This window comes from Cervus elaphus, chromosome 6, assembly GCF_910594005.1.
Source record: "Cervus elaphus chromosome 6, mCerEla1.1, whole genome shotgun sequence".
Taxonomy (NCBI): Eukaryota; Metazoa; Chordata; class Mammalia; order Artiodactyla; family Cervidae; genus Cervus; species Cervus elaphus.
Genome location: NC_057820.1, coordinates 3,344,827 through 3,366,238, shown reverse-complemented (window position 1 = coordinate 3,366,238; position 21,412 = coordinate 3,344,827). Strand labels below are relative to the sequence as shown.

Sequence of the window (21,412 nt, the reverse complement as noted above, 5' to 3'; positions counted from 1 at the left end):
GTTGGGAAGATCCCCTGGAGAAGGGAATGGCAACCCACTCCAGTATTCTGGCCTGGAGAATCCCCATGGACAGAGGAGCCTGGCGGGCTACAGTCCACGGGGTCGCAAAGAGTCGGACACGACTGAGCGGCTAACCCACACACTGTGCCCATGTTTTATCCTGTATATATGCTAAGATGAATGAGGCACGACCTTTGCCCGCCAAGCACTCACAGCCCAAGGGGAAGAGGTTAGCCACAGCACACGATGAATTCTGCCCCATTCCTGCACACGGGGGCCTCACGGGGGCAGCGATCTCTTCCTGAATGGGGGAAGGACGAGGGCGGGGAGGCTGCGTTTGATGACAACCACACTACAGCAGGTGCTGCCGGATGGGGTGGTCAGCACCCTCTAAAGCTCACTGACCTGGCGCATGGACTGGGGCCCTGGTCCTGAGGTCCTGAGCGTGCCCAGCACGGAGCCAAGTCAGGCACACAGGAGGATGACAGCAGATACCAGCGGGAGCAGGAAGACAACAGGAGTGAGCCTGAGAAGGCGTGCCTGACCAGACTCCCGTCTCCTTGGTGAAGGAACCGCAGGGATGCACTGCTGACCAGAGCCGACACCAGCCCTGACTGGGAGGGACGGCAGCGGGGGTGGGGTGGGGGGGCCAGGCTGGGCGCCGGCCACGGCACTGCGAGTCCACGTGCTGGAAGCGGCCGTGTGTCCTTGGATGGCGGCTCCCTGACTCAGAGGCTGGGACACAGACCAGCTTCTGCCCCTCTCTGAGCTGCATCTGAGAAGTGGGATGCTGAGAGCTGGAGGAGGCAGCAGGTGTGGGCCTTGGTACCCAGTCCTCAAGGCATCTCAGCTGAGAGCAGGTGTTTCAGACTCAGGAGTCTGGGTTACATGAATCCTCTTGAGGCCGTCTGTTTAAAACTGGTGCAGGGGTATTAGCCAAGCAAGAAGCCTATATCAGCTGGGACGGTGTGCCCAGGCAGAATCCACTTCGGCTGAAGGCACACCCAGCTGGTGGGGACCTTCTTGGCCCACCATCACCCTCGGCAAACTGCTGTTCCCCAAGGGTGGGGACATCAGGGGACCTGGCCTGGGGGACGTGGCCATGGCTGTGCTGAAAACAGCCTGGTGAAGGAGGGACCCAGCAGGGCTGGCTTTCAGCCCTGAGCAACCGGCTTCCCTGAGCAGAACCCAAGCTTTGGGGTGAGAAGACCTGGTCTCAAAGCCAGCTCTACTGCTTACCACTGCAAGATCTCTATAAAGTAACAGGGACTTCGGAGACCAACGTCCTTGCTGGCTGCACTGCTGTATGGCCAGCACTGTACTTGAACCCCTTACAAACACCAACTTGTTCAAAACATGGATAACCAGTCCATCCTAAAGGGAATCAGTCCTGAATATTCATTAGAAGGACTGACGCTGAAGCTCCAGTGCTTTGGGCACCTGATGCAAAGAGCTGAGTCACTGGAAAAGACTCTGATGCTGGGAAAGACTGAAGGCAGGAGGAGAAGGGGGTGACAGAGGATGAGATGGCTGGATGGCCTCACCGACTCAATGGACGTGACTTTGAGTAAGCTCCGGGAGATAGTGCAGGACAGGGAAGCCTGGCGTGCTGCAGTCCACGAGGTCGCAAAGAGTCGGACACGACTGAGTGACTGAAGACAGCAAGGAGCAGTTACCAACAGCAGCTGCCATCTGCGGACAGGACCACACTCTGTGCCACAGACACGCTCTCATTCAAACAGTAACAGTCACTATTACTGGTCCTGATGATGATGGCATTTGGGGTGGATTGTGTTCTCCTCCTTTTTTCATTGAATCGCTAACCCCCAGCACTACAGAATCTGTATTTGGTGACAGTGCCCTTTAAAGGGGTGATTAAGGTGAACCAAGGTCAGCAGGGTGGGATGCTCTGAGCCAGCGCCCAGGGGTCCTCCTGTGACGAGGAGGTCAGGACACAGACGTGCACAGAGGGACAACCAGCTGGAGGACAGGCGGAGAAGACGGCCGTCCACACGCCCAGGAGACGGGCCTTGCAGGGAACCGACCCTCCCGACACCGTGACTCGGACTCCCAGGCTCCGGGACGGTGGGGAGGTACGTCTCTGTGGTTGAGGCCCCTGGTCTGGGCCCTCGGTATGGTGGCCCTGCAGACGATCACTGATGTCACAACAGTGACTCCAGTGAGCGCTTCCTGGGCCCCCGCTCTGGGCTCAGGGCTGTGCCCGGGGCCTCCCACTCAGGACCTCCGTGGCCCTGGGCAGCAGGTGTTGTGGGCCCCCAGGTATGGGTGAGCTCCCGGAGGCTCAGAGAGGCTAATGCCTTGCCTGAGGGCACACAGCTGGCCTGGTGACGTCAGGCTGTCTTTCTGAACCTCCGAGTCTGCAGCTGCCCAGGGTCATCTGGCCATTCGCCCTCCAGACTAGAACCCGGGTTCTTATCTTCCATCAGAATTAGGGCAGGAACTGCCCTGTGTCCAACCAGAGAGAGTTCTGGGGGCTAAAAAGAAGTGTCGAGAGGAGGGAACCCAATCTCCATTGTGTTAGAGAAAAACCAGACTCTGGCCGTGAGTTGGGGGGAGTGGGAGAGGAGACTCGTCCTGGCCAACCAGCCTGCAGAGGTGAAGCTGGGCCAAGACGCCCAGTCCAGGGCTCACCCCGCTTGCCCGCTCCCCCGCTGCGGCACAGGCTCTTTAGACTAGCAAACTAGCAAGTAATTATAACGGTCACCTTCCATTTCTAAAGCCACCACCCAGAGGTAACTGCTATCAACAATTAGTTAAAATGTTCTCAGTCACATTTAGACTTGTATGTACACATACAGAGACACACACACCCACACGCAAAATATACATACCTGCACATACCTGCACACACATGCACATATGTAGATACACACATACACATATCCATCCATACATATGCATACACACATTCCTATATACATGCACACACTGAAATACACACAATACACATATGTATACCTACGTGCATACGAATACACATACACATAAATGAAAATGGGATCACGTGACACACGTCATCCTTCACATGCACACCAGGAACTTCCCGCACCAACAGGCACAGATTTGCACCGTTACTGGTGAGTGCGGTTTATCCAGCTGAGTCCCGGCTGCGGGATGCAGGCGTGTTCTCACCGACACCGCCGGAAACCACGGCCGTGAGTACATTTCTCTGCGCACCGGATGCCACATTCTGGGGCAGCCGTGGTCACACAACACATCCACACTGGAGGCCCCGAGTCAGCCTCAGGGTCTGTGCCAATCTCTCCCGCGGCCCTGCACCCGCCGAGGGCACACTCAGCAAGGACCCCAGGCCCCTGGTCTCCTCCCCTCTCCAGAGAGGGAATCCGACTTACATAAATCACGCGGCTTGGAGACCCCGAGGTGCTGGAAGCAGGTACCGAAATGATGCTCTCTGAGGACGTCCTGGTTTCCTAGGAGACAAGGAAACAGGGAGAGGCTGAAGCAGACTCTGTTGATGCAGAGAACCTTCCGGAGGCAACTATCGCGAGTGGAGCACCAGCAGAAGCGCTGGAGCTCACGAGACCCTTTCTACGGGCAGGATGAAAGAGAAACACGTGGGCTTGGATGGACGACAAGGAGGCTGTCACCGGGAGACACAGCGGGTGGCCCTGGCTGCCAGCAAAGGGGCCGTGTGCTCTCAGGGCCGGATGGACTCGCTCCACGACCACAAAGCTCTCAGGTCGCTGAAATGATCTTCTATTTGGAGGGTGAGGGCAAGCGATGTGTTTTTAGGGATTCTGCGTGCCCCAATGGCAAAGGCAGGATCGAGCCGCTCGGAGAGTGGATTCTCCACATCAATTCTGCGGGACGGCTGCTGCGCCTCCGGCCCTGCCTCTGTGGTTCGACAGGATGGCCTTCCCATCTGGGACCTGCTCCTCGCGTGCCCACTGTGGCTGGGAGCCACCCCCCAGCCCTCCTCGCTCATCTCTGCCCATGACGTCCGCACCCCCGAGGTGACAGACCCCCCAACCGTCCGTCTCCTCTGCTCCTCTGGATCAGGTCCTCCATCACCGTGAGGACCCTGGTTCTCTCCAGCTCCCGCCCAGCTCTCTGCACCTGTCTCCATCCCCGCCTGCCATGTGTGACCTGGCAGCTCCTGGACCCTCTCCTGGTCCAGCCCTCTCCCTGGCTGGGACCACCCACCCACCCAACTATCCAGGCCTCTCACTCGCCTCATCCGAATGAAACCCATCTCCACGAAGGGGCTCCTGCTTCCTGCCCCCCAGCTCACGGCTTCTCCCGTGTTTGTTTTTGTTTGGCCAGGCCTCAGGGTTTGCGTGCCTCTGCAGTGGAAGTGAGGAGTCCTAATCGCAGGACTGCCAGGGAGGGCCAACTCCTCTCTCGTTTTCTAAGCAGGGAAATCCTGAATTTCCCCTGAAATTCTGTCCAGCCACTCCCAGCGGTCCACACCGCCCACTAGGAGCCTGGGAGGGGCCATATCATGAACTGAACTGCTCCCCTCCAAAGCTCATAGGTTGAAGCCCACACCCCAGGACCCCAGAAGGTGCTTGGAGGTAGGATGTTTGAAGAGGTAATTAAGCTTAAATGGAGCCTTCAGGACAGGCCTGGATCTGACTGTCTTCCTTATGAGAGGAGACTAGGACACAGACAGGCACAGACGGATGACTTGTGAGGACACAGGGAGGAGACGGCCGTGCACACGCCCAGCGGAGAAGCCTCATGGGGAGCCAAGTCCGCCGGTGGGCCCGGGAGCTCCAGCCTCCAGAGCTGAGAGAGGACACAGTTCCGTTGCTTAAGCGCGTTTGGTGTGGCTAACACCTGGAAAAGACTCTTGTGAGTCTCTTGGACTGCAAGTCCATCCTAAAGGAAATCAGTCCTGAATATTCATTGGAAGGACTGATGCTAAAGCTGAAACTCTGATACTTTGGCCACCTGATGCAAAGAACTGACTCATTGGAAAAGACCCTGATGCTGGAAAGACTGAAGGCAGGAGGAGAAGGGGACGTCAGAGGATGAGATGGTTGGACGGCATCACTGACTCAATGGACATGAGTTTGAGCAAGCTCCAGGTACTAGGGGAAGATAGGGAAGCCTGGCGTGCTTCAGTCCACGGGGTCAAAGAGTCGGACACGACTGAACAACAACAAAAACGCCTGTCGTGGAGCGCCCCCTCCTCCCCTCCAGGGAGATGACCCACAGCTCCTCCTACACTCAGCGAGACACCAGCGGGGATGGGACGACACCAGGACCAGACGTGAGCCCGACACGGCGGCGGCAGGGACAAACCTGAAAGGCATAGGGGGAGGCGCCCGGGTAAACCTGATGGGAGACCTGCTTCTGCATCTAGAAAGGAAAGAGAAGGACAGGGCGTGAAGCTCCGTCGTCACTGCTGCGCTCGGTCACTCGTCAGCCGGTCCAGCCCGCCTCCTTTCCCCGGGTATCACCCTGGCATCCTCTCTGAGGCCCCACGGCCCGGCTGCACACATGGGACGGGGCATCGACTCAGGGGTCTGCCTGTCCCCTCAGACCACAGGCTCGCAAAGGCTGGCAAGGGGCTGGGGTCCCTCGAGAAGCTCAGCCTGACCCCTGAGGCTCGGCCACCCCCAGGAAGACACACATCACGAGCTGCCGTTTCAAGGGAGACGCATCGTGGGAGGCGGAAAACACAGGGTCTGTGTTTTACCGCTGTTCCGGTGGCCAGGCTGCCTGTTTGGTTAGGCAAAAACGCTGTGCGCGTCTGTTTGGCACGTCTGAAAACAACCTTAGACTCTCAGCTTCCTCCTCTGTGAAACGGAAAAACCTGCCTGGAAGGATCTTTCCATTGCTGAGGACTCAGAGGCGCAGCTTGGCTCTGGTGAATCACCCTTGCTTTTATCTCAGTTCAGCTGATTGCGGCTCACGGCAGGAAGTCCCTTCTTCACAAAGCCGACTAACACTGGGTGTTTCAGAAGAAAGCGCCCTGAAGCTGAGAGCAACGGCAGAGTCACAAGAACGGACCCCAGGCCCTGAGGGACGTTTCCTGGCTTTGTCGGGGTGGCACCGGGGTTACTGACACCACGACCCCGGCGGAAGGGGGCCTGGGCTGTTGGCACGGCAGCAGGGGGGTCCGGCTTTTCCTGCACGTTTCAGGGTCCCGAGCAGCTGGGCGGCTACATGGTGTCCCCGCCATGACCCAGTTCCCAGCCCTGGAGAAACGGGGGGCGGGGAGAAGAGCAGCGTGCCCCCCACCCCACCGCGATGTCCTCTGGGTCCGGGAGCCCAGACGGAGTGGGGCTGAGTCCAGGCGGTTCCCCCAGAATCAGGAGACCTGGGCTTTCTCTCATCTCCTCTCTGCCCTGCCTCCAACCGGCCCAAAGGAGCCTCACAGTCAAACCCAGCACCCAGCTGCCTTCTCCGGGGTGCTGTTCACACCCGCCCGAGGCCGGGCAGTCGTCCAGCCCCGTCCACCCAGCCCGGCCCCAGGAAGCGCCGTCCCACAACAGGGTCGGGGGGCGCCTGGCTCTCATTAAGGTCTCCTACAGGCTCCGTGGACATACAGAGAGAGGTCAGCGCCCGCTCGTCTCCACGTTAAAGCCAAGCGGAGCTGAGGCTCCGAGAAGGCTGGTGGTTTGCCCAGGGTCACAGGGGCTCCGACGGCAGCTCAGGCTCTCCCACCCCGGCAGCCGCTGCGAATTCCGCTGGAACATCCTCGCCCAGGGTCAGTCTCCCTGTCCTTGTGTTCAGGCCTCCGGGGCAGCCTCACCAAGCCTGGCTTCTCTCTGCTCAGAGGCCCCAGGGTCAGTGCAGGGGCTCTGGCTTCCTCCTCTGGGTTCCCACCTGCCCCGCAGTAAGCAGCCAGGACCTGCGTGCGCCCCCAGGGTAGGTGTGACCACGGACAGCCACAGCCTGGAGGGGACCAGCCCTCCCGTCCAGGCTCCCTCTGGTCCCACCGGAGCAGAAGCCACCAGGCTGGCCCTGCCCCAGACACCTTCTCCACGCGCCGAGGCCTCTCCCTGCCCCGGCCACCTTCTCCACGCGCCGAGGCCTCTCCCTGCCCTGGCCACCTTCTCCACGCGCCGAGGCCTCTCCCTGCCCCGGCCACCTTCTCCACGCGCCGAGGCCTCTCCAGATACTCAGCAGACACAGGGCCGCCCCTTCCCATGGCTCTGAAACCCTCCTTCAATCCCCACCTGTTCACGGCTCCTCAGACTGGGGCCCCACCCCCAGAGCAGGGCGGGCCCCTGTGACCCACCCTTCCGCACACCTGCCAAGTCCTGGCTCCAGGAAGCCGGCTTCTCCCCCAACCCCGCCCGCCAGGCCCATCCAGCGGGCCCCGTCCCTCCCCACCTCGCAGGCAAGCATCCTGCACCCTGGAGCCGGCCCATCCGTCTCCCCGCCGCCTGATGCTGTAGGGCCAGGGACCCGCCGGCTTCATTCACCTCTGCGTTCCTGGCGCCCAGCCTGGAAGGCACAGCAGGCGCTTGGTGAACGTGTGTTGAATGAGGGTTCGATCCGATGCCCAGCGAGGCACTGTGGACGGGCCGTTAGGACCACAGCCTTCCGACGGGTCTCCCCCCGGGCACCCTCAGTGGACGCGCATCCTTGTCCTGGGGGGCACCCCTCCCCGGGGGGGCACGCAGTCAGGGTTCTTCCAGGAGTGAAAGGGCTGCTCTCACTCTCCTGGTGTGCTCGCAGGGAGACCCGAGCTGGCCTCTGGAGCCAGAGGAGAGTCCTGGAGTCCACTGGGCCTGGCATGCCTAGTTAGCTGACCACGGAGCACCCCTCCAGATGGGCAACTTAGCTCTCGTCTGGGTTGCCAGGTTACGGCGGAGCCACCTCCGCCCGGAGGCCAGACTCAGAGAGAGTGACGCCACCTCTGCGGTATCCCCGGGGCTGACGGCCGCCCAGCAGACCCCGCCAGGCTGACCCAGAGCCGACCGGGTCCAGCAGGTTCATGCTCGTTAGCTGGCTCCCACTCAACAAACACTACAGAAAAACACGGCTCTCTCCCGCTGCACAGGCCAGGGGCGGTCAGCTGGCTGGGAGAGCTGTCTCCATGGGGCCCGATTGCCCGGGAAAGTCATCTGTGCCCACCCTGTCCACCTGCTACCCTACCCACTGACTGCTCTGCCCACTGACTGCCCTGCCCACCCACCACACGGTCCACCTGCTACCCTACCCACTGACTGCCCTGTCCACCTGCTGCTCTGCCCACTGACTGCCCTGCCCACTGACTGCCCTGTCCACCCGCTGCCCTGCCCATTGACTGCTCTGCCCACTGACTGCCCTGCCCACCCACCACACGGTCCACCTGCTACCCTACCCACTGACTGCCCTGTCCACCTGCTGCTCTGCCCACTGACTGCCCTGCCCACTGACTGCCCTGCCCACTGACTGCCCTGTCCACCTGCTCCTCTGGCCACTCACTGCCCACTCACTGCCCACTCACTGCCCTGCACACTGACTGCCCCTTCCACCCACTGCCCTGTCCATTTGTTGCCTGGCCTGCCCAGGGTTTATTCTCATTTCTCAGGCAAGACAGAAGAGGCTCTGAGGGGCAGGGGTGGGGAGGGTGAACCAAGGGACACGCAGGGCATGACCAGGGCCTGGATCCTGTCGCCGGAAGCAAGGGACAGCTGTCCCAGGCTGCCGGCCTCTGCCCTCAATGTTCCCGAAGCATCTGTGGAGATGAGCCCCGGAAGCCAACTCTGGGGCCGTGACCAGCCCCCAAGACAATGGTCCTTCTTTCTGCCCTGTCCTGCCAGCCTCCAGCGCCCAGAAGGTCTCCTTCCTGCTGGGCCAGTGGCCCATGGTCATCCAGGGCGGGGCTCCAGGCAGAGAGCAGACGTGCCTGCTGCCTCCAGGCCTGAGCTGGGCTCCCCGCAGGCCCTGAGCCCAGCTCAACAGGGGGTGCAGCATCCGGGGCTGGCACTGGTCACCCTGACCCGGCCGGGGGAGGCGCAGGGCACAGAGGACCCTGGGCACTTGGTCCCCTCTATGGGGCCCTCCCGCCCCGGGCCCACGGCCACCTTTCCCCCGGTCCTCACGCCAGGCCGGGTATAGTGGGACGGTCCCCACGGCCCTCGGACGAGACTTGCAGGTAAGTCCACAGGTCCTCCCTCTATCTTCCGATCAGCAGCAGCTTCGGGCCAGGACTTGTGACATCACCTCGGTGCCCCAGGCCGAGAACCGGGCTTGGCAGAGCCAGACCCTCGCTGAAGCTGTGCTGAACGAATGAATCATGAAACGGTGGACCCATGTAAAGCAGAAGCTTCCAAACCCACTGAGATCAACCGCTAGAGGAAAAGAGAGACTTTCCCTCCGCTGACTTCTTTCAGAACGGGCGTGGCAAGCGTCTGCTCAAGTGGTGGGTCCCACCCTCCCTGAGGGGCCCACACGAGGAGGAGGGTCCCTCCACCAGCCTGCTACCTGTCCCGTCTCCCAGGACAACGTTCATGAGGGTGCATCTCCGAACCAACCCCTCCGCCGCAAATTCCCAGCCCTGGGCACCACCACGTCTGCTGGGTCTGGGGATGGTTTCCGTTTGGGCCCCAGCCACCCCCCATGGCTGAGAGTGCGGGACTCTGCAGCCCTGGACCCCCTTGCTCCCATGGTGGAAGTGTCACTAAAGGACTCGGTGAGCAGAACCAGCATCTCTAGCTAACAGTAGAGTGCCCCCACAGCACAGCTCTGCCCCTGTCCTTCAGGGCCAGACTTCCTCTGGGCAGTGGTCCCCTTCTGACGCACGGAGGTGCAAGAGACCCTCAGGGTGGGCCACTGAGACCTCCCTCCCCAAGAGCAGTCTGCCTCCCAAGCTCATCCTGGGGCCCTGCCTCACTCTCCAGCCTCCGCTCCGCTCAGCCCCGCCCCCCCCACCCTCCACTCAGGGATCACACCGCCACCCGCTGTTCAGCTTGACCTCTTGACCTGGAGCTGCCATCAGCAAAGCAAGCCCTGCGCTCCCCCCAGCCTTGATTCCGAGAGGCCTGGGTCCCAGCTCTTGTGGGAATCCCAGAGTGACTCCGCACACCCCGCTTGATTTCCCGCAGGCATGTCAGCCACCCTGCAGTCCCCCAGCTGTCATTTCCCCAACTGGATGCAGACCCGCCGCCACTATGAGGCATTTGAGTCACCAGGGTCTTCAAGGGCCCATCTGCCCAGTGGCTCACCCGTAGCCTGTTTGGCGACTTTCAAAGTCTTGGCGATGCCTGGGCGCCCCTCATGGGGGGGGTGGCGTGGGAGGCCGGGGGTCGCTGGGACGAGGCCAGGAGTTCTGTGGGTCACACACCACTCACCCCCCCGGAGTGTGGGGGCATGTGCACTCGCTCCTGGGGTCTGCACGGTGTGGATCCCAGCGGGGGTTGTGCAGGGGTGTGGGTGGTCCCTGACAGAGCAAAGCTGGCTGTCATGCCTCCCCTCGAGGGGCCTGGGGGGCCCCAGGGCTGCAGTTCACCTAGATTCGTTTCCTCCCTTCATCCTGCAAACACTTCTCTGTCATCTGCCAGGGCTCGGCTCGGGGCCAGGGGGTTCAAGATGTAGGAACCTGGAGCCTGGAGAGGAGGCTCCAGGGGAAGAGGGTGTGAGCGGAGGCATCTGCGAGGTTTCAGGGGATGATATTCTAGGCAAATCTGAGAGCCCACAGGAGGAGTTTGCTGGGAGGCCGGATGCCAGGCACAAGTGGGTGGCCCCGGCTGGAGGAATGTGTTTCTGCATGTGTGGGCAGAGGACCCCTGCCCTGCTGACCGCCCCAGCCAAGGGAGCTGGCCTGCTCTGCCCCAGGGCCTCTGCCTGAGCCCCCAGCCCTGCCAGGGACCCCCCACCTCTCTTCAGGGCTGGCGCTATCTTATCTCCCAGGCTCCGCTCCCGCTCAACTCCTCCGAAGGACCCCTCCGTGTCCCCCCGCCACCATCCCCAGAAAAGCTGGTCCTTCCCCTGCTCTCTGGTCCCACCAGCCCATTGCATCACTTGTTTGTTGAGGCACTGATTTCTATCTCTCTTGGGGACATCAGCCCAGGAGGGCCCCGAGGCGGGCCAGCCCTCTCCCTCACGCGGCACCTCTGGCTGGGTGCCCCAGCAGGGCCTCTGCGGGATGAAGTTGCGCCTGGCCCAGAGGGAGGGCTGGCCTGGCCTAGACAGGGATCCTGCCTTGCTTCTGGAAGGTGATCAGTGTCATACCTGGTAAGAGCTCTATGTTCGGGGGTAGGGTGCTCACCACACCCCCAAGGTCTCAGGGTGGGGTGGGTCACGCCAGAAAGACCAGCCCTGAGATGCTGGTGGTCCTGTGTGATGTCACCGGGAGAGTGAAAGCAACCACATGGCAATCAATCAATAAAGCAGTCCACTGACTAACGGAGTCCCGATAAGATCTCCGGCCACAGGGCTTCCCTGGTTGGCAACGCCTCGTGTGTGCCGGCACTGGGAGGTGGGGAATCCGGACTCCACCAGGAGAGGACGGTGGCAACCTGGGTCCAGACCTCCCCCTGGACCCTGCCTCATGCTGGGCTGAGTCCACGCCATCCTTCCCGGGATAAACTGTAACCGGGCTGTGACACTTTGCACTGAGTCCTTCTAACTTGTTATCGAACCTGAGGGCAGTTGGGGAGACCCTGTGAAGCAGCTGTTGGCATCAGAAGCATGGATGTTCCTGGGGACTCTTAGAGATCCGCTACCTTTCCAGTGGTCCCTGAACTTGCACAGCCACAGGCATCCACCAGACGAAGGAGGGCCAGGGCAGGGAGCCCCCGGGCCGGCCAGCAGCTGACCTGCTCTTTCCACCTGGACACTCGTGGGCCTCAGGCCACCTGCCCCACGGCCTGCTGGGACTGACCACTGAGCCTGCAGGCAAGTCAGCACCCCCTTAACTGTGTAATGTCGCTCAGAGGCTGGGGAAAGGGCATCGGGAGAATTCCACCAACCTTGTTTTTATCTTCAGTTCTGGCTGCTTGTCGACAGGCCGGGTGCCAAATGGAGGAGCCTGCAGACAGATTCCCGAGAGGAAGAGTTAGTGTGGATTGCCAGATGAAATCCCATGGACGGAGGAGCATGGTAGGCCCATGGGGCTGCAAAGAGTTGGACATGACTGAGCAACTTCCCTTCCTTCCCAGATGTAGGACAGTGGAGGCGGTCAGGAGGAGGGGGTCAGTGTCCACACTGGGGCCCCACCGCCCTCCTCTTTGATGGTCACACTGGGCACCACCCCCTCCTCTGTGATGGTCACACTGGCCCCACCCCCCTCCTCTGTGCTGATCACACTGGGCCCCGCCCCCTCCTCTGTGCTGATCACACTGGGCCCACCCCCTCCTCTGTGATGGTCACACTGGCCCCATCCCCTCCTCTGTGATGATCACACTGGCCCCGCCCCCTCCTCTGTGATGATCACACTGGCCCCGCCCCCTCCTCTGTGATGATCACACTGGCCCCGCCCCCTCCTCTGATCTGGTCACACTGGACCCGCCCCCTCCTCTGTGCTGCTCACACTGGGCCCACCCTCTCCTCTGTGCAAGTTGCTCCTGGGTCTGGGGCTCTCAGGGCCCAGGGGCTCACAGTCCCACTGGCGACATGGAATAAACAGGTAGTGCTTCACCATGAGCCAATGCTCCCATGGGATCCCTCGGATGCCCAGCACCCAGAGGAGGCCTTCGAGGAGGGCTCTGTGTGTGGCCTCTATTCAGAGCCAGACAATTCAGGCAGCAGATAAAGGGGGCTGCTGTGTGGCCTCCACCTGCTCCTCTCCGTGAGGTGGGCAGTGGCCAGGCCCAGCCCGGGGCCCGGTGGAGGCTGGAGCTGGGTGTGACCTGTATGGGAGAAGACGGCTTTGGGGCGGGGCTCTCAGCTGGAAGGCGGGAAGGAGGACCCTCAGGTGGGAACCTGAAGTGTGGGCTGGAGAGTGGCACTGCGGGCCGGGGCCCAGCCCCTCACTGATTCCCGGGGTGTCTGAGCTGTCTCAGTCATGCCGGCCCCACCCGGCTTCCCCGTCTATGGCCCCACCATCAAGGTCACAGGTCCCCAACGGCTGCAAGGGCCCTGCGTGTATGCTAAGGTGCTTCATTGTGTCTGCCTCTATGGAGCATAGCCCGCCAGGCTCCTCTGTCCATGGGATTCTCCAGGCAAGAATACTGGGGTGGGGTGCCCTCCTCCAGGGGACCTTCCCCACCCAAGGATCACGCGGTATCTCTTATGTCTCCTGCACTGGCAGGCGTGTTCTTTACCACTAGCACCCTCCCCTGACCCCACCCAAGGGTCCTGCTCTTCTCTAATTCAAACTCGACCTCCCTAGACCTCAGGCTTTTCCCACCTTCACACGCGGCCAACAATAATCCTACCTCAGCAGACCACTGGGAGAACTTAATGCAATGAAACAAGGGTAATAACTTCAGGTGATAACTGCTCCCCCCCTCGCTGAAACTCAGCCTGACCCCCTTGCGCCCTCCACCCACCCACAGCCCACTCGCACGCCCTCTGCGGGTAGAAGGCGTCCGCCCACCGGTGCCAGGCCAGCCCACGCCCCCTTGGGAGATGGGAGTTGTGTCCATGCCCTCTCAGGTCCCCCGAACAAGCCACGCAGAGTAGACACACTAGCGGGCCTTAAACCTGTGGCAGGAAGGAGCGACACCCTGTTTCTGCCTGCAAAGCCTCTAGGTCACCCGAGTTAACACTTGGGAAGGGAGCTCATTTCTGCCCCTCCCTGGAACAACATCTGCACCAACTTGGAGTTCCCAGACAGACTGGGATTTGATTGATGTGTGCATAGCTTTTCTTTTTAAAAAAATAGTTTATGATTACAAAGGTAATAGATGTTCTTTTTTTAAAAAAAAAAAATTTCTTATCTGGTTGCCGCAAGTCTTAGGATCATGGAGGATCCTTAGTTGCAGCACGTGGGATCTAGTTCCCTGGCCAGAGATTGAACTTGTGCCCCCTGCACTGGTAGTGAGGAGGCTAAGCTGCTGGACCCACCAGAGAACTCCTGGTAATAGATACTCCTTATTAAAATTTAAACAAGACCTTAAAGAAATGAGAGTCATCTGTGGTCTCCTACTTGCTGTCGTCCAGTGTACGCGTGCACATTAAATACAATGTTTGCACACAGTTTCGGAGAAGGTGATGGCACCCCACTCCAGTACTCTTGCCTGGAAAATCCCATGGACGGAGGAGCCTGGTGGGCTGCAGTCCATGGGGTCGCACAGAGTCAGACACGACTGAGCGACTTCACTTTCAATTTTCACTTTCATGCACTGGAGAAGGAAATGGCAACCCACTCCAGTGTTCTTGCCTGGAGAATCCCAGGGACGGGGGAGCCTGGTGGGCTGCCATCTGTAGGGTCACACAGAGTCGGACACGACTGAAGTGACTTAGCAGCAGCAGCAGCAGCAACACAGTTTTTTATTCTGTGATTTTTGATTTAAAATGTCTTAGTGTTCCTCCACATAATTAAATATCAAAAGTGTAACTTTTAAGGGCTGCATAATATTCCTATTATTTTTCCATATATATTTTCCAATATATTCCATAATATTCCTATTGATCGTAAGGATCAATAGGAATCTCTTTATCTGCTCCCTGTTATTTCCGACGTTTTATTTCTAAATAAAGTTGTAGGAACTCCATGAAACACAAGTTCCACTTCATCTCTCTTACTGACTTGAAAGCTTCCTAAACGTGGGTCCTGGCTTAGAGAGTGTGGGCATTTTTAAGGCTCTTTGAGGCATTTTGGCAATTTCACAATTTTTGCTCCACCAGCCAGGTAAGAGGCCTGTCTACTCCAGTTCTCCAAACAGCGGGGTGCATTGGTCCTTTTAACTTTTGTTGATCCAGTGGGGAACATAGCATCTAATCGTTATTTTAATCTGAGTACCCCCGATAATTGGGCTTCCCTGTGGCTCAGTGGTAAAGAATCCACCCGCCCAGAAGACTCAAATTCAGTCCCTGGGTCAGGAAGATCCCCTGGAGGAGGAAATGGCAACCCACTCCGGTATTCTTGCCTGGAGAATCCCATGGACAGAAGAGCCTGGTGGGCTACAGTCCGTGGGGCTGCAAAAGAGCGGGACACGACTGAGACTAACATAACAGCCACCTCTGATAATGAGTGAGCGCCAACCTCCTCCCCTGTGTACCAAGTCTGCAGACAGGCAGGTGCGTCCAGGGGTGGGCGGCGGGGCTGGTATTTGGTGGGAGTTTGTGGGGGAGGGCTGCCTCATCTCGCTCGGAGGCCAGAGGGCTCGGGACCCTGCTCCTCTGAGCTTTTACTGCTCGGGATTCACCCATCAAACACATTCTCCTGGAGCCCCAGCATGCAGGTGGAGGCTGCGGGTCTCACTGCGTCTGTGCAGGGCGGGGGCCTTGCCACGCAACTCCCGTGCTCCATGGAGCAGGCGTGAAAACCACCCACCGGGTCTGCACCCTCAGGGCACAGACTGGAGAACAGGAGGCTGGGGAGGGGACAGGCTTCAACACCCCACAGAAGGTCAGGGCAGGTCCGGCTTTAGAAACAGGGAGCCGGCCTCAGCACAGAGCCATGAAGAGCATCTTTGTCCTGAGACTGGGTCCCCTTGATGGCGAGCTCGTGTCCCGAGCTGCCGCGTGTTTGGTGTCAGCACGTCCCGAAAGCGCTGTCGCGGTGGGGGGTGGGCGCCTCGGGCTGCAGGGGGCCTCCTCCCCACCCAAGACATCCCGGCACAGCTGGGAGGGGCCTAAAGGGCCCCTTTGATAAGCTCTTAAGACTAAAGAACAAGAGGGGACACGGGGACCAGGCCGTCCTGGCTGACGTCGGCTCCCGAGCTTGTCTCAGAAAAGCAGGCCTGTGTGCCACACGGTCCCCGGGTGAGGTCATCCCACGGCCCATCTGGGGGCCACTGTGCAGCCCGCTCGGCTTGCCTCCAGGGTCACGAGACAGAAAAGACGCTGTGACCGCAGTGGGGGTGGGGGAGGGGTCTCAGCATCCAACCATCCTGCTGGGCCCCTCGGGGAAGGCCTTCAACCTGCGAACCCAGGTCCAGGGAGAATCCAGCTGAGCTGCCTTAGCGGGGGGGTGCGGGGACTCCCCAACCCTTGATAGATGCCCAAGCTCCTCAGCCCCCACCTCTGACTTGGCCTCTAGGCCCCTGCCTGCCTTCAGCAAGGGGTCCCCCTCTGGCTCTCCTCTTGATAATTTTCCATCCACCTATTTCCCCAACCCCCAGCGCCTTGGCTATAAATCCCCTGCACCGTCCTTGGCGAATTCAGCCGGATCCCTCTCCCCAACTGCCATGACCTGTATACCATCTTCCTACCTTTTTGACAAGCATGTGAACCATCTTTCTTTATCAAGGTCAGGAATGAATAAGCCACAGGTGGTGGTGGTGGGGGAGAGGTTCATCAAAATGATAAAACTAGGTGCAGTTCAAAGGAGACCTGCCCGCACCCTGGGCAATAAACACGTGAAGAAACAGCTGGGAGCTGGGTGCTCCGGTCTGAGTGTTGATATAGTTGTTTTTTTTTTTTTTTAAACAAGCAGCCATGAGCTACAAAGAAGGCCCCCTGCAGAAGGAGGGAGGGGACGCCTGGCCGTGACCTGCTGTTTCTCCCGGTCTGGGGCCCCAGGACGCCTTTTTCTATGGTTACTGTGATTTGAATGGTGAATGCCTCCAGGATTTCCCACGGAATGCGTGTGAAGGTTGGCCAGGCCTTTCTCTAAAGCTCTCTTTACCGATGCTTTGGTGACTCCCCTGACGGGGAAAGAAGCCTCAGGAGCAGCCGGTGGCCTCCATACCCTCTCATCAGCTTGCAGGGTTAGAGGGAGGGGTGGGGGGGAACCCTGAGACTTGCCTGACCCCTGCCCTGGGCTAAGGGCCTTTCAGGACAGGCTTTGAAGTGACCGCAGGCCGCATGCTACTGGGACCCACACGTCCACCAGTTCTGGGTCCTGCTCTTGAATAGGGTCCCTGTGGGGAGAGCCTGCCAGCCCTGACACCCATCCCCGCTGGGAGGCAGGGCTCCCTAAGCAGCAGGAAAGCTCACTGACCCGCCAGCGCACCGGAACAGGGCGTGGATCCCCGAGCGCCAGTCTGGTGCCCCCGGGTCCCGGGCGGCACGCTCCTCTTCTTACCTTGCAGGTACATCTCCTCGCCTTCTGCGAACATCCGGCCGCACCGGACACATAGCGCGCACAGAGGGTGGTAGTGCTTCTCCCCGGCCTGGAAGAAGCAGAAAGCAGAGGTGTGTCTGCCGGGGAGGGGGACTCGGATCTGCCGCATCAGCTGGGGCCACAGCCAGCCCCCACCGCCGACGCGGGTGCGCAGGCCGGCCATGAGCGGACAGTCCACACCGTGGGGAGGGGTCGGGGCCCGTGACGCTCCAGGCCGTCCAGGGCGTGTGTGTGCGGACGTGCCCCTGCCCACTGGGGGCCAGACCTGGGAGCAGAGACCCACCTCCGGAGGCAGCCACTTCTCCCGTCTCCACCACCCCCAGGAGGCAGAGGGGGCCAGGTCCCCGCACCTGAATCTCGGGACACCGAGCTAACGTTACTTCCCCAGGGGAGGGATAGGACAGGGGGGTGAAAATGACAGGTCATTTTCATATCTCTGTAATGCTCGCTTTTCTCCATGAGTGTTTTACTGTTTTTATTGTTCTTAAAATCCATCCAACTCAATTAAAATAGCAAAATAATCAAAACAAAGGACACTGGCTGGTTTGACTTATTTCGGCATGAAAGTGAAAGTCACTCAGTCGCGTCTGACTCCTTGCAACCCCATGGATTGTATAGTATAGATTCAGTCTGTATAGATTCTCCAGGCCAGAATACTGGAGTGGGTAGCCTTCCCTTCTCCAGGGGATCTTCACAACCCAGGAGTCGAACCCAGGTCTCTCGCATTGCAGGCGGATTCTTTACTAGCTGAGCCACACCCGGGTTTATTTCTACAAGGTACCAAAGAAATCACCCCAAAATACTGTCTTCAGCATGACAGAAAGTGGAAAGATAAACTACAGATGGGAGAGAATAGCTGCAAATCATAGATCTGATAGGGGCTGAGGATCCAGAATATATCAAGAATTCTTACAGCTCAACAACAAAAAGACAAAGGGCTCAGTTAAAAAATGGGCAAACGACGTGAAGCGACATTTTCTTCCAAAGAAGATACAGCAACAGCCAAGAAGCAAATCAAAGATGCTTACTACCACTGTCATTAAGGAAATGCAAGTCCAAATGCCTACAAGATACTACTTCACGCCCACCAGTGAAAGTGAAAATGTGAGTTGCTCAGTTGTGTCCAACTCTTTGAGACCCCATGGACGGTAGCCTGCCAGGCTCCTCTGTCCATGGGATTTTCCAGGCAAGAATACTGGAGTGGGTAGCCGTTCCCTTCTCCAGGGGATCTTCCCTACCCAGGGATCAACCAAGCCTCCCACACTGCAGGCAGATTCTCTACCGCCGGGGCCACCAGGTCTAATTTAAAAAAAAAAAAAAATGAAAAATAACCAGTACTGGCGAGGCTGTGGAGAAATTGGAACCATTGTACATTGATGGTGGGAATATAAAATGGTGCAGCCGCTGGGAAAACAGTGTCAGTGACTCCAAAAGGTAAACATAAAGCTACCATATAACCCACGTGAAGAGATATCCCACGTCCAAGAGAAGAGAAGCCCCAGTAAGATGGTAGGCGCTGAGAGAGGGCATCAGAGGGCAGACAGCCGAAACCACAATAGCAAAAAACTAACTAATCTAATCACATGGACCACAGCCTTGTCTAACTCAGTGAAACTAAGCCATGCTGTGTGGGGCCACCCAAGATGGATGGGTCATTATGGAGAGGTCTGACAGAATGTGGTCCACTGCAGAAGGGAATGGAAAACCACTTCAGTATTCTTGCCTTGAGAACCCCATGAACAGTATGAAAAGGCAAAAAGACAGGACACCAAAAGATGAACTCCCCAGGTGAATAGGTCCCCAATATACCACTGGAGATCAGTAGAGAAATAACTCCAGAAGGAATGAAGGGATGCAGCCAAAGCAAAAACAACACCCAGCTGTGGATGTGACTGGTGATAGAAGCAAGGTCCGATGCTGTAAAGAGCAACATTGCATAGGAACCTGGAATGTTAGGTCCATGAATGAAGGCAAATTGGAAGTGGTCAAACAGGAGATGGCAAGAGTGAACATCAACATTTTAGGAATCAGCGAACTAAAATGGACTGGAATGGGTGAATTTAACTCAGATGACCATTATATCTACTACTGTGGGCAGGAATCCCTTAGAAGAAATGGAGTAGCCATCATGGTCAACAAAAGAGTCCAAAGTGCAGTACTTGGATGCAATCTCAAAAATGACAGAATGATCTCTGTTCGTTTCCAAGGCAAACCATTCAATATCATGGTAATCCAAGCCTATGCCCCAACCAGTAATGCTGAAGAAGCTGAAGTTGAACGGTTCTATGAAGACCTACAAGACCTTTTAGAACTAACACCCAAAAAAAGATGTCCTTTTCATTATAGGGGACTGGAATGCAAAAGTAGGAAGTCAAGAAACACCTGGAGTAACAGGCAAATCTGGCCTTGGAGTACAGAATGAAGTAGGGCAAAGGCTATTAGAGTTTTGCCAAGAGAACGCATTGGTCATAGCAAACACCCTCTTCCAACAACACAAGAGAAGACTCTACACATGGACATCACCAGATGGCCAACACCGAAATCAGATTGATTATATTCTTTGCAGTCAAAGGTGGAGAAGCTTTACAGAGTCAGCAAAAACAAGACCGGGAGCTGACCATGGCTCAGATCAAGAACTCCTTATTGCCAAATTCAGACTGAAATTGAAGAAAGTAGTGAAAACCACTAGACCATTCAGATATGACCTAAAGTCAAATCCCTAACGATTATACAGTGGAAGTGAGAAATAGATTTAAGAGACTAGATCTGATAGGCAGAGAGCCTGATGAACTATAGACAGAGGTTCGTAACATTGTACAGGAGATAGGAATCAAGACCATCCCCAAGAAAAAGAAATACAAAAAAGCAAAATGGCTGTCTGAGGAGGCCTTACAAATAGCGTGGAAAGAAAAGTGAAAAGCAAAGGAGAAAAGGAAAATTATAACCATTTGAATGCAGAGTTCCAAAGAATAGCAAGGAGAGATAAGAAAGTCTTCCTCAGTGATCAGTGCAAAGAAATAGAGGAAAACAATCGAATGGGAAGGACTAGAGATCTCTTCAAGAAAATTAGAGACACCAAGGGAATATTTCATGCAAAGATGGGTTCAATAAAGGACAGGAATGGTATGGACCTAACAGAAGCAGAAGATATCAAGAAGAGGTGGCAAGAAGACACAGAAGAACTGTAGAAAAAAGATCTTCACGACCCAGATAATCAGCAATTCTACTCCTTCGTATGTAAGAAAAATGAAGAGAACAAGAAAAAAGTATATGCCCACCCAAAAACCTGCACATAAATCTGCATAGAAGCATTATTGCCAACAGCCAGAAGGTAGAACCAGCTCACATGTTCATCAATGGGTGAGTGTGATAAACACGATGGAAGACTATTTATAGATCTATCCATAAAAGGCAATGAAGTCTTGACACTTGGGGCCCCTGTGGTGTTTTATAAGGACATTAGTGTCTTTATAAGATGTGATATCAGCATTTTCTGCCATGGGGGAACACAGGGAGAAGGTGACCATCTCCAAGCCAGGAACCCAAAGGGCTGGCACCTTGGTCTCGGAATTCCAGCCTCTAGAAATGTGAGAAATAACTGTCTATTGTTTGAGCCTCGCAGTTCACAGCCTAGCAGCCCAGGCCAACTAAGACAGGCTCATAAGGTCACTCACAGATGTGTCTTCACCCCTTCCATCAGCCCCCCTCGCTGCTCTGGTACTGTTGGTGTGGCCACGCTGGCCGGGGCATTCCCCGTCAGCAGAACATGACTGTACCCCCTGCTCCATTGTCCCCCCCAATGCTGCCCAAGAAGGGCCTCAGGCGTCAGCCCCCGGGGGGTCACCTGTGTCGCCGACACCCCAGCCCCCGACGGGCAGGCGGCACAAGCCCCTTAAACCCAGGTGGGACTCAAGATGGCACAGGTTACCAAGGTGATGAAAAGCCCGTGAGAGTCTGTAGCGTGGGCCTTTACAGGGATGCCGGGTGCCTTCCCACAAGCGGCTGTCATCTTTAATCAGGCAGAACAAGGCTCGTTAGGAACACAGCCTAAGGGAGCTCTGCTCCTCACGGACCCCCAGGCAGAGGGGAGGGTTCCGAAGGCAACAAATGAGGAGGGCTGGGCTGGTACCACGGAGCAGTGGCCGAGCCTCTGGGTCCCCAGCTCCCTCCCCTCCCTGCCAGAGGAGCAGGCAAGCCCTCCCAGCTCCCTTCTCCACGTGGGAAGCACAGAGGCTGGGCCTCCCACAGCCCATCAGAGGCAGGCACATCCCTGCTCCTCCCAGATACATCCACGGCCTCTTCCGGTCTCGG

The 21,412-nt window shown here is 57.6% G+C and overlaps 1 protein-coding gene across 1 annotated transcript in view; it reads right to left on the bottom strand.

Moving 5' to 3' along the window:
- The window catches only part of ABLIM2 (actin binding LIM protein family member 2), a 131,236-nt gene that overhangs the window by 60,559 nt on the left and 49,265 nt on the right, over positions 1-21,412 (bottom strand). Inside the window, 3 exon segments of the mRNA XM_043906090.1 lie at positions 3,375-3,452; positions 11,898-11,956; positions 17,063-17,150. Of these exon segments, the coding sequence (XP_043762025.1) occupies positions 3,375-3,452; positions 11,898-11,956; positions 17,063-17,150 (225 nt within the window).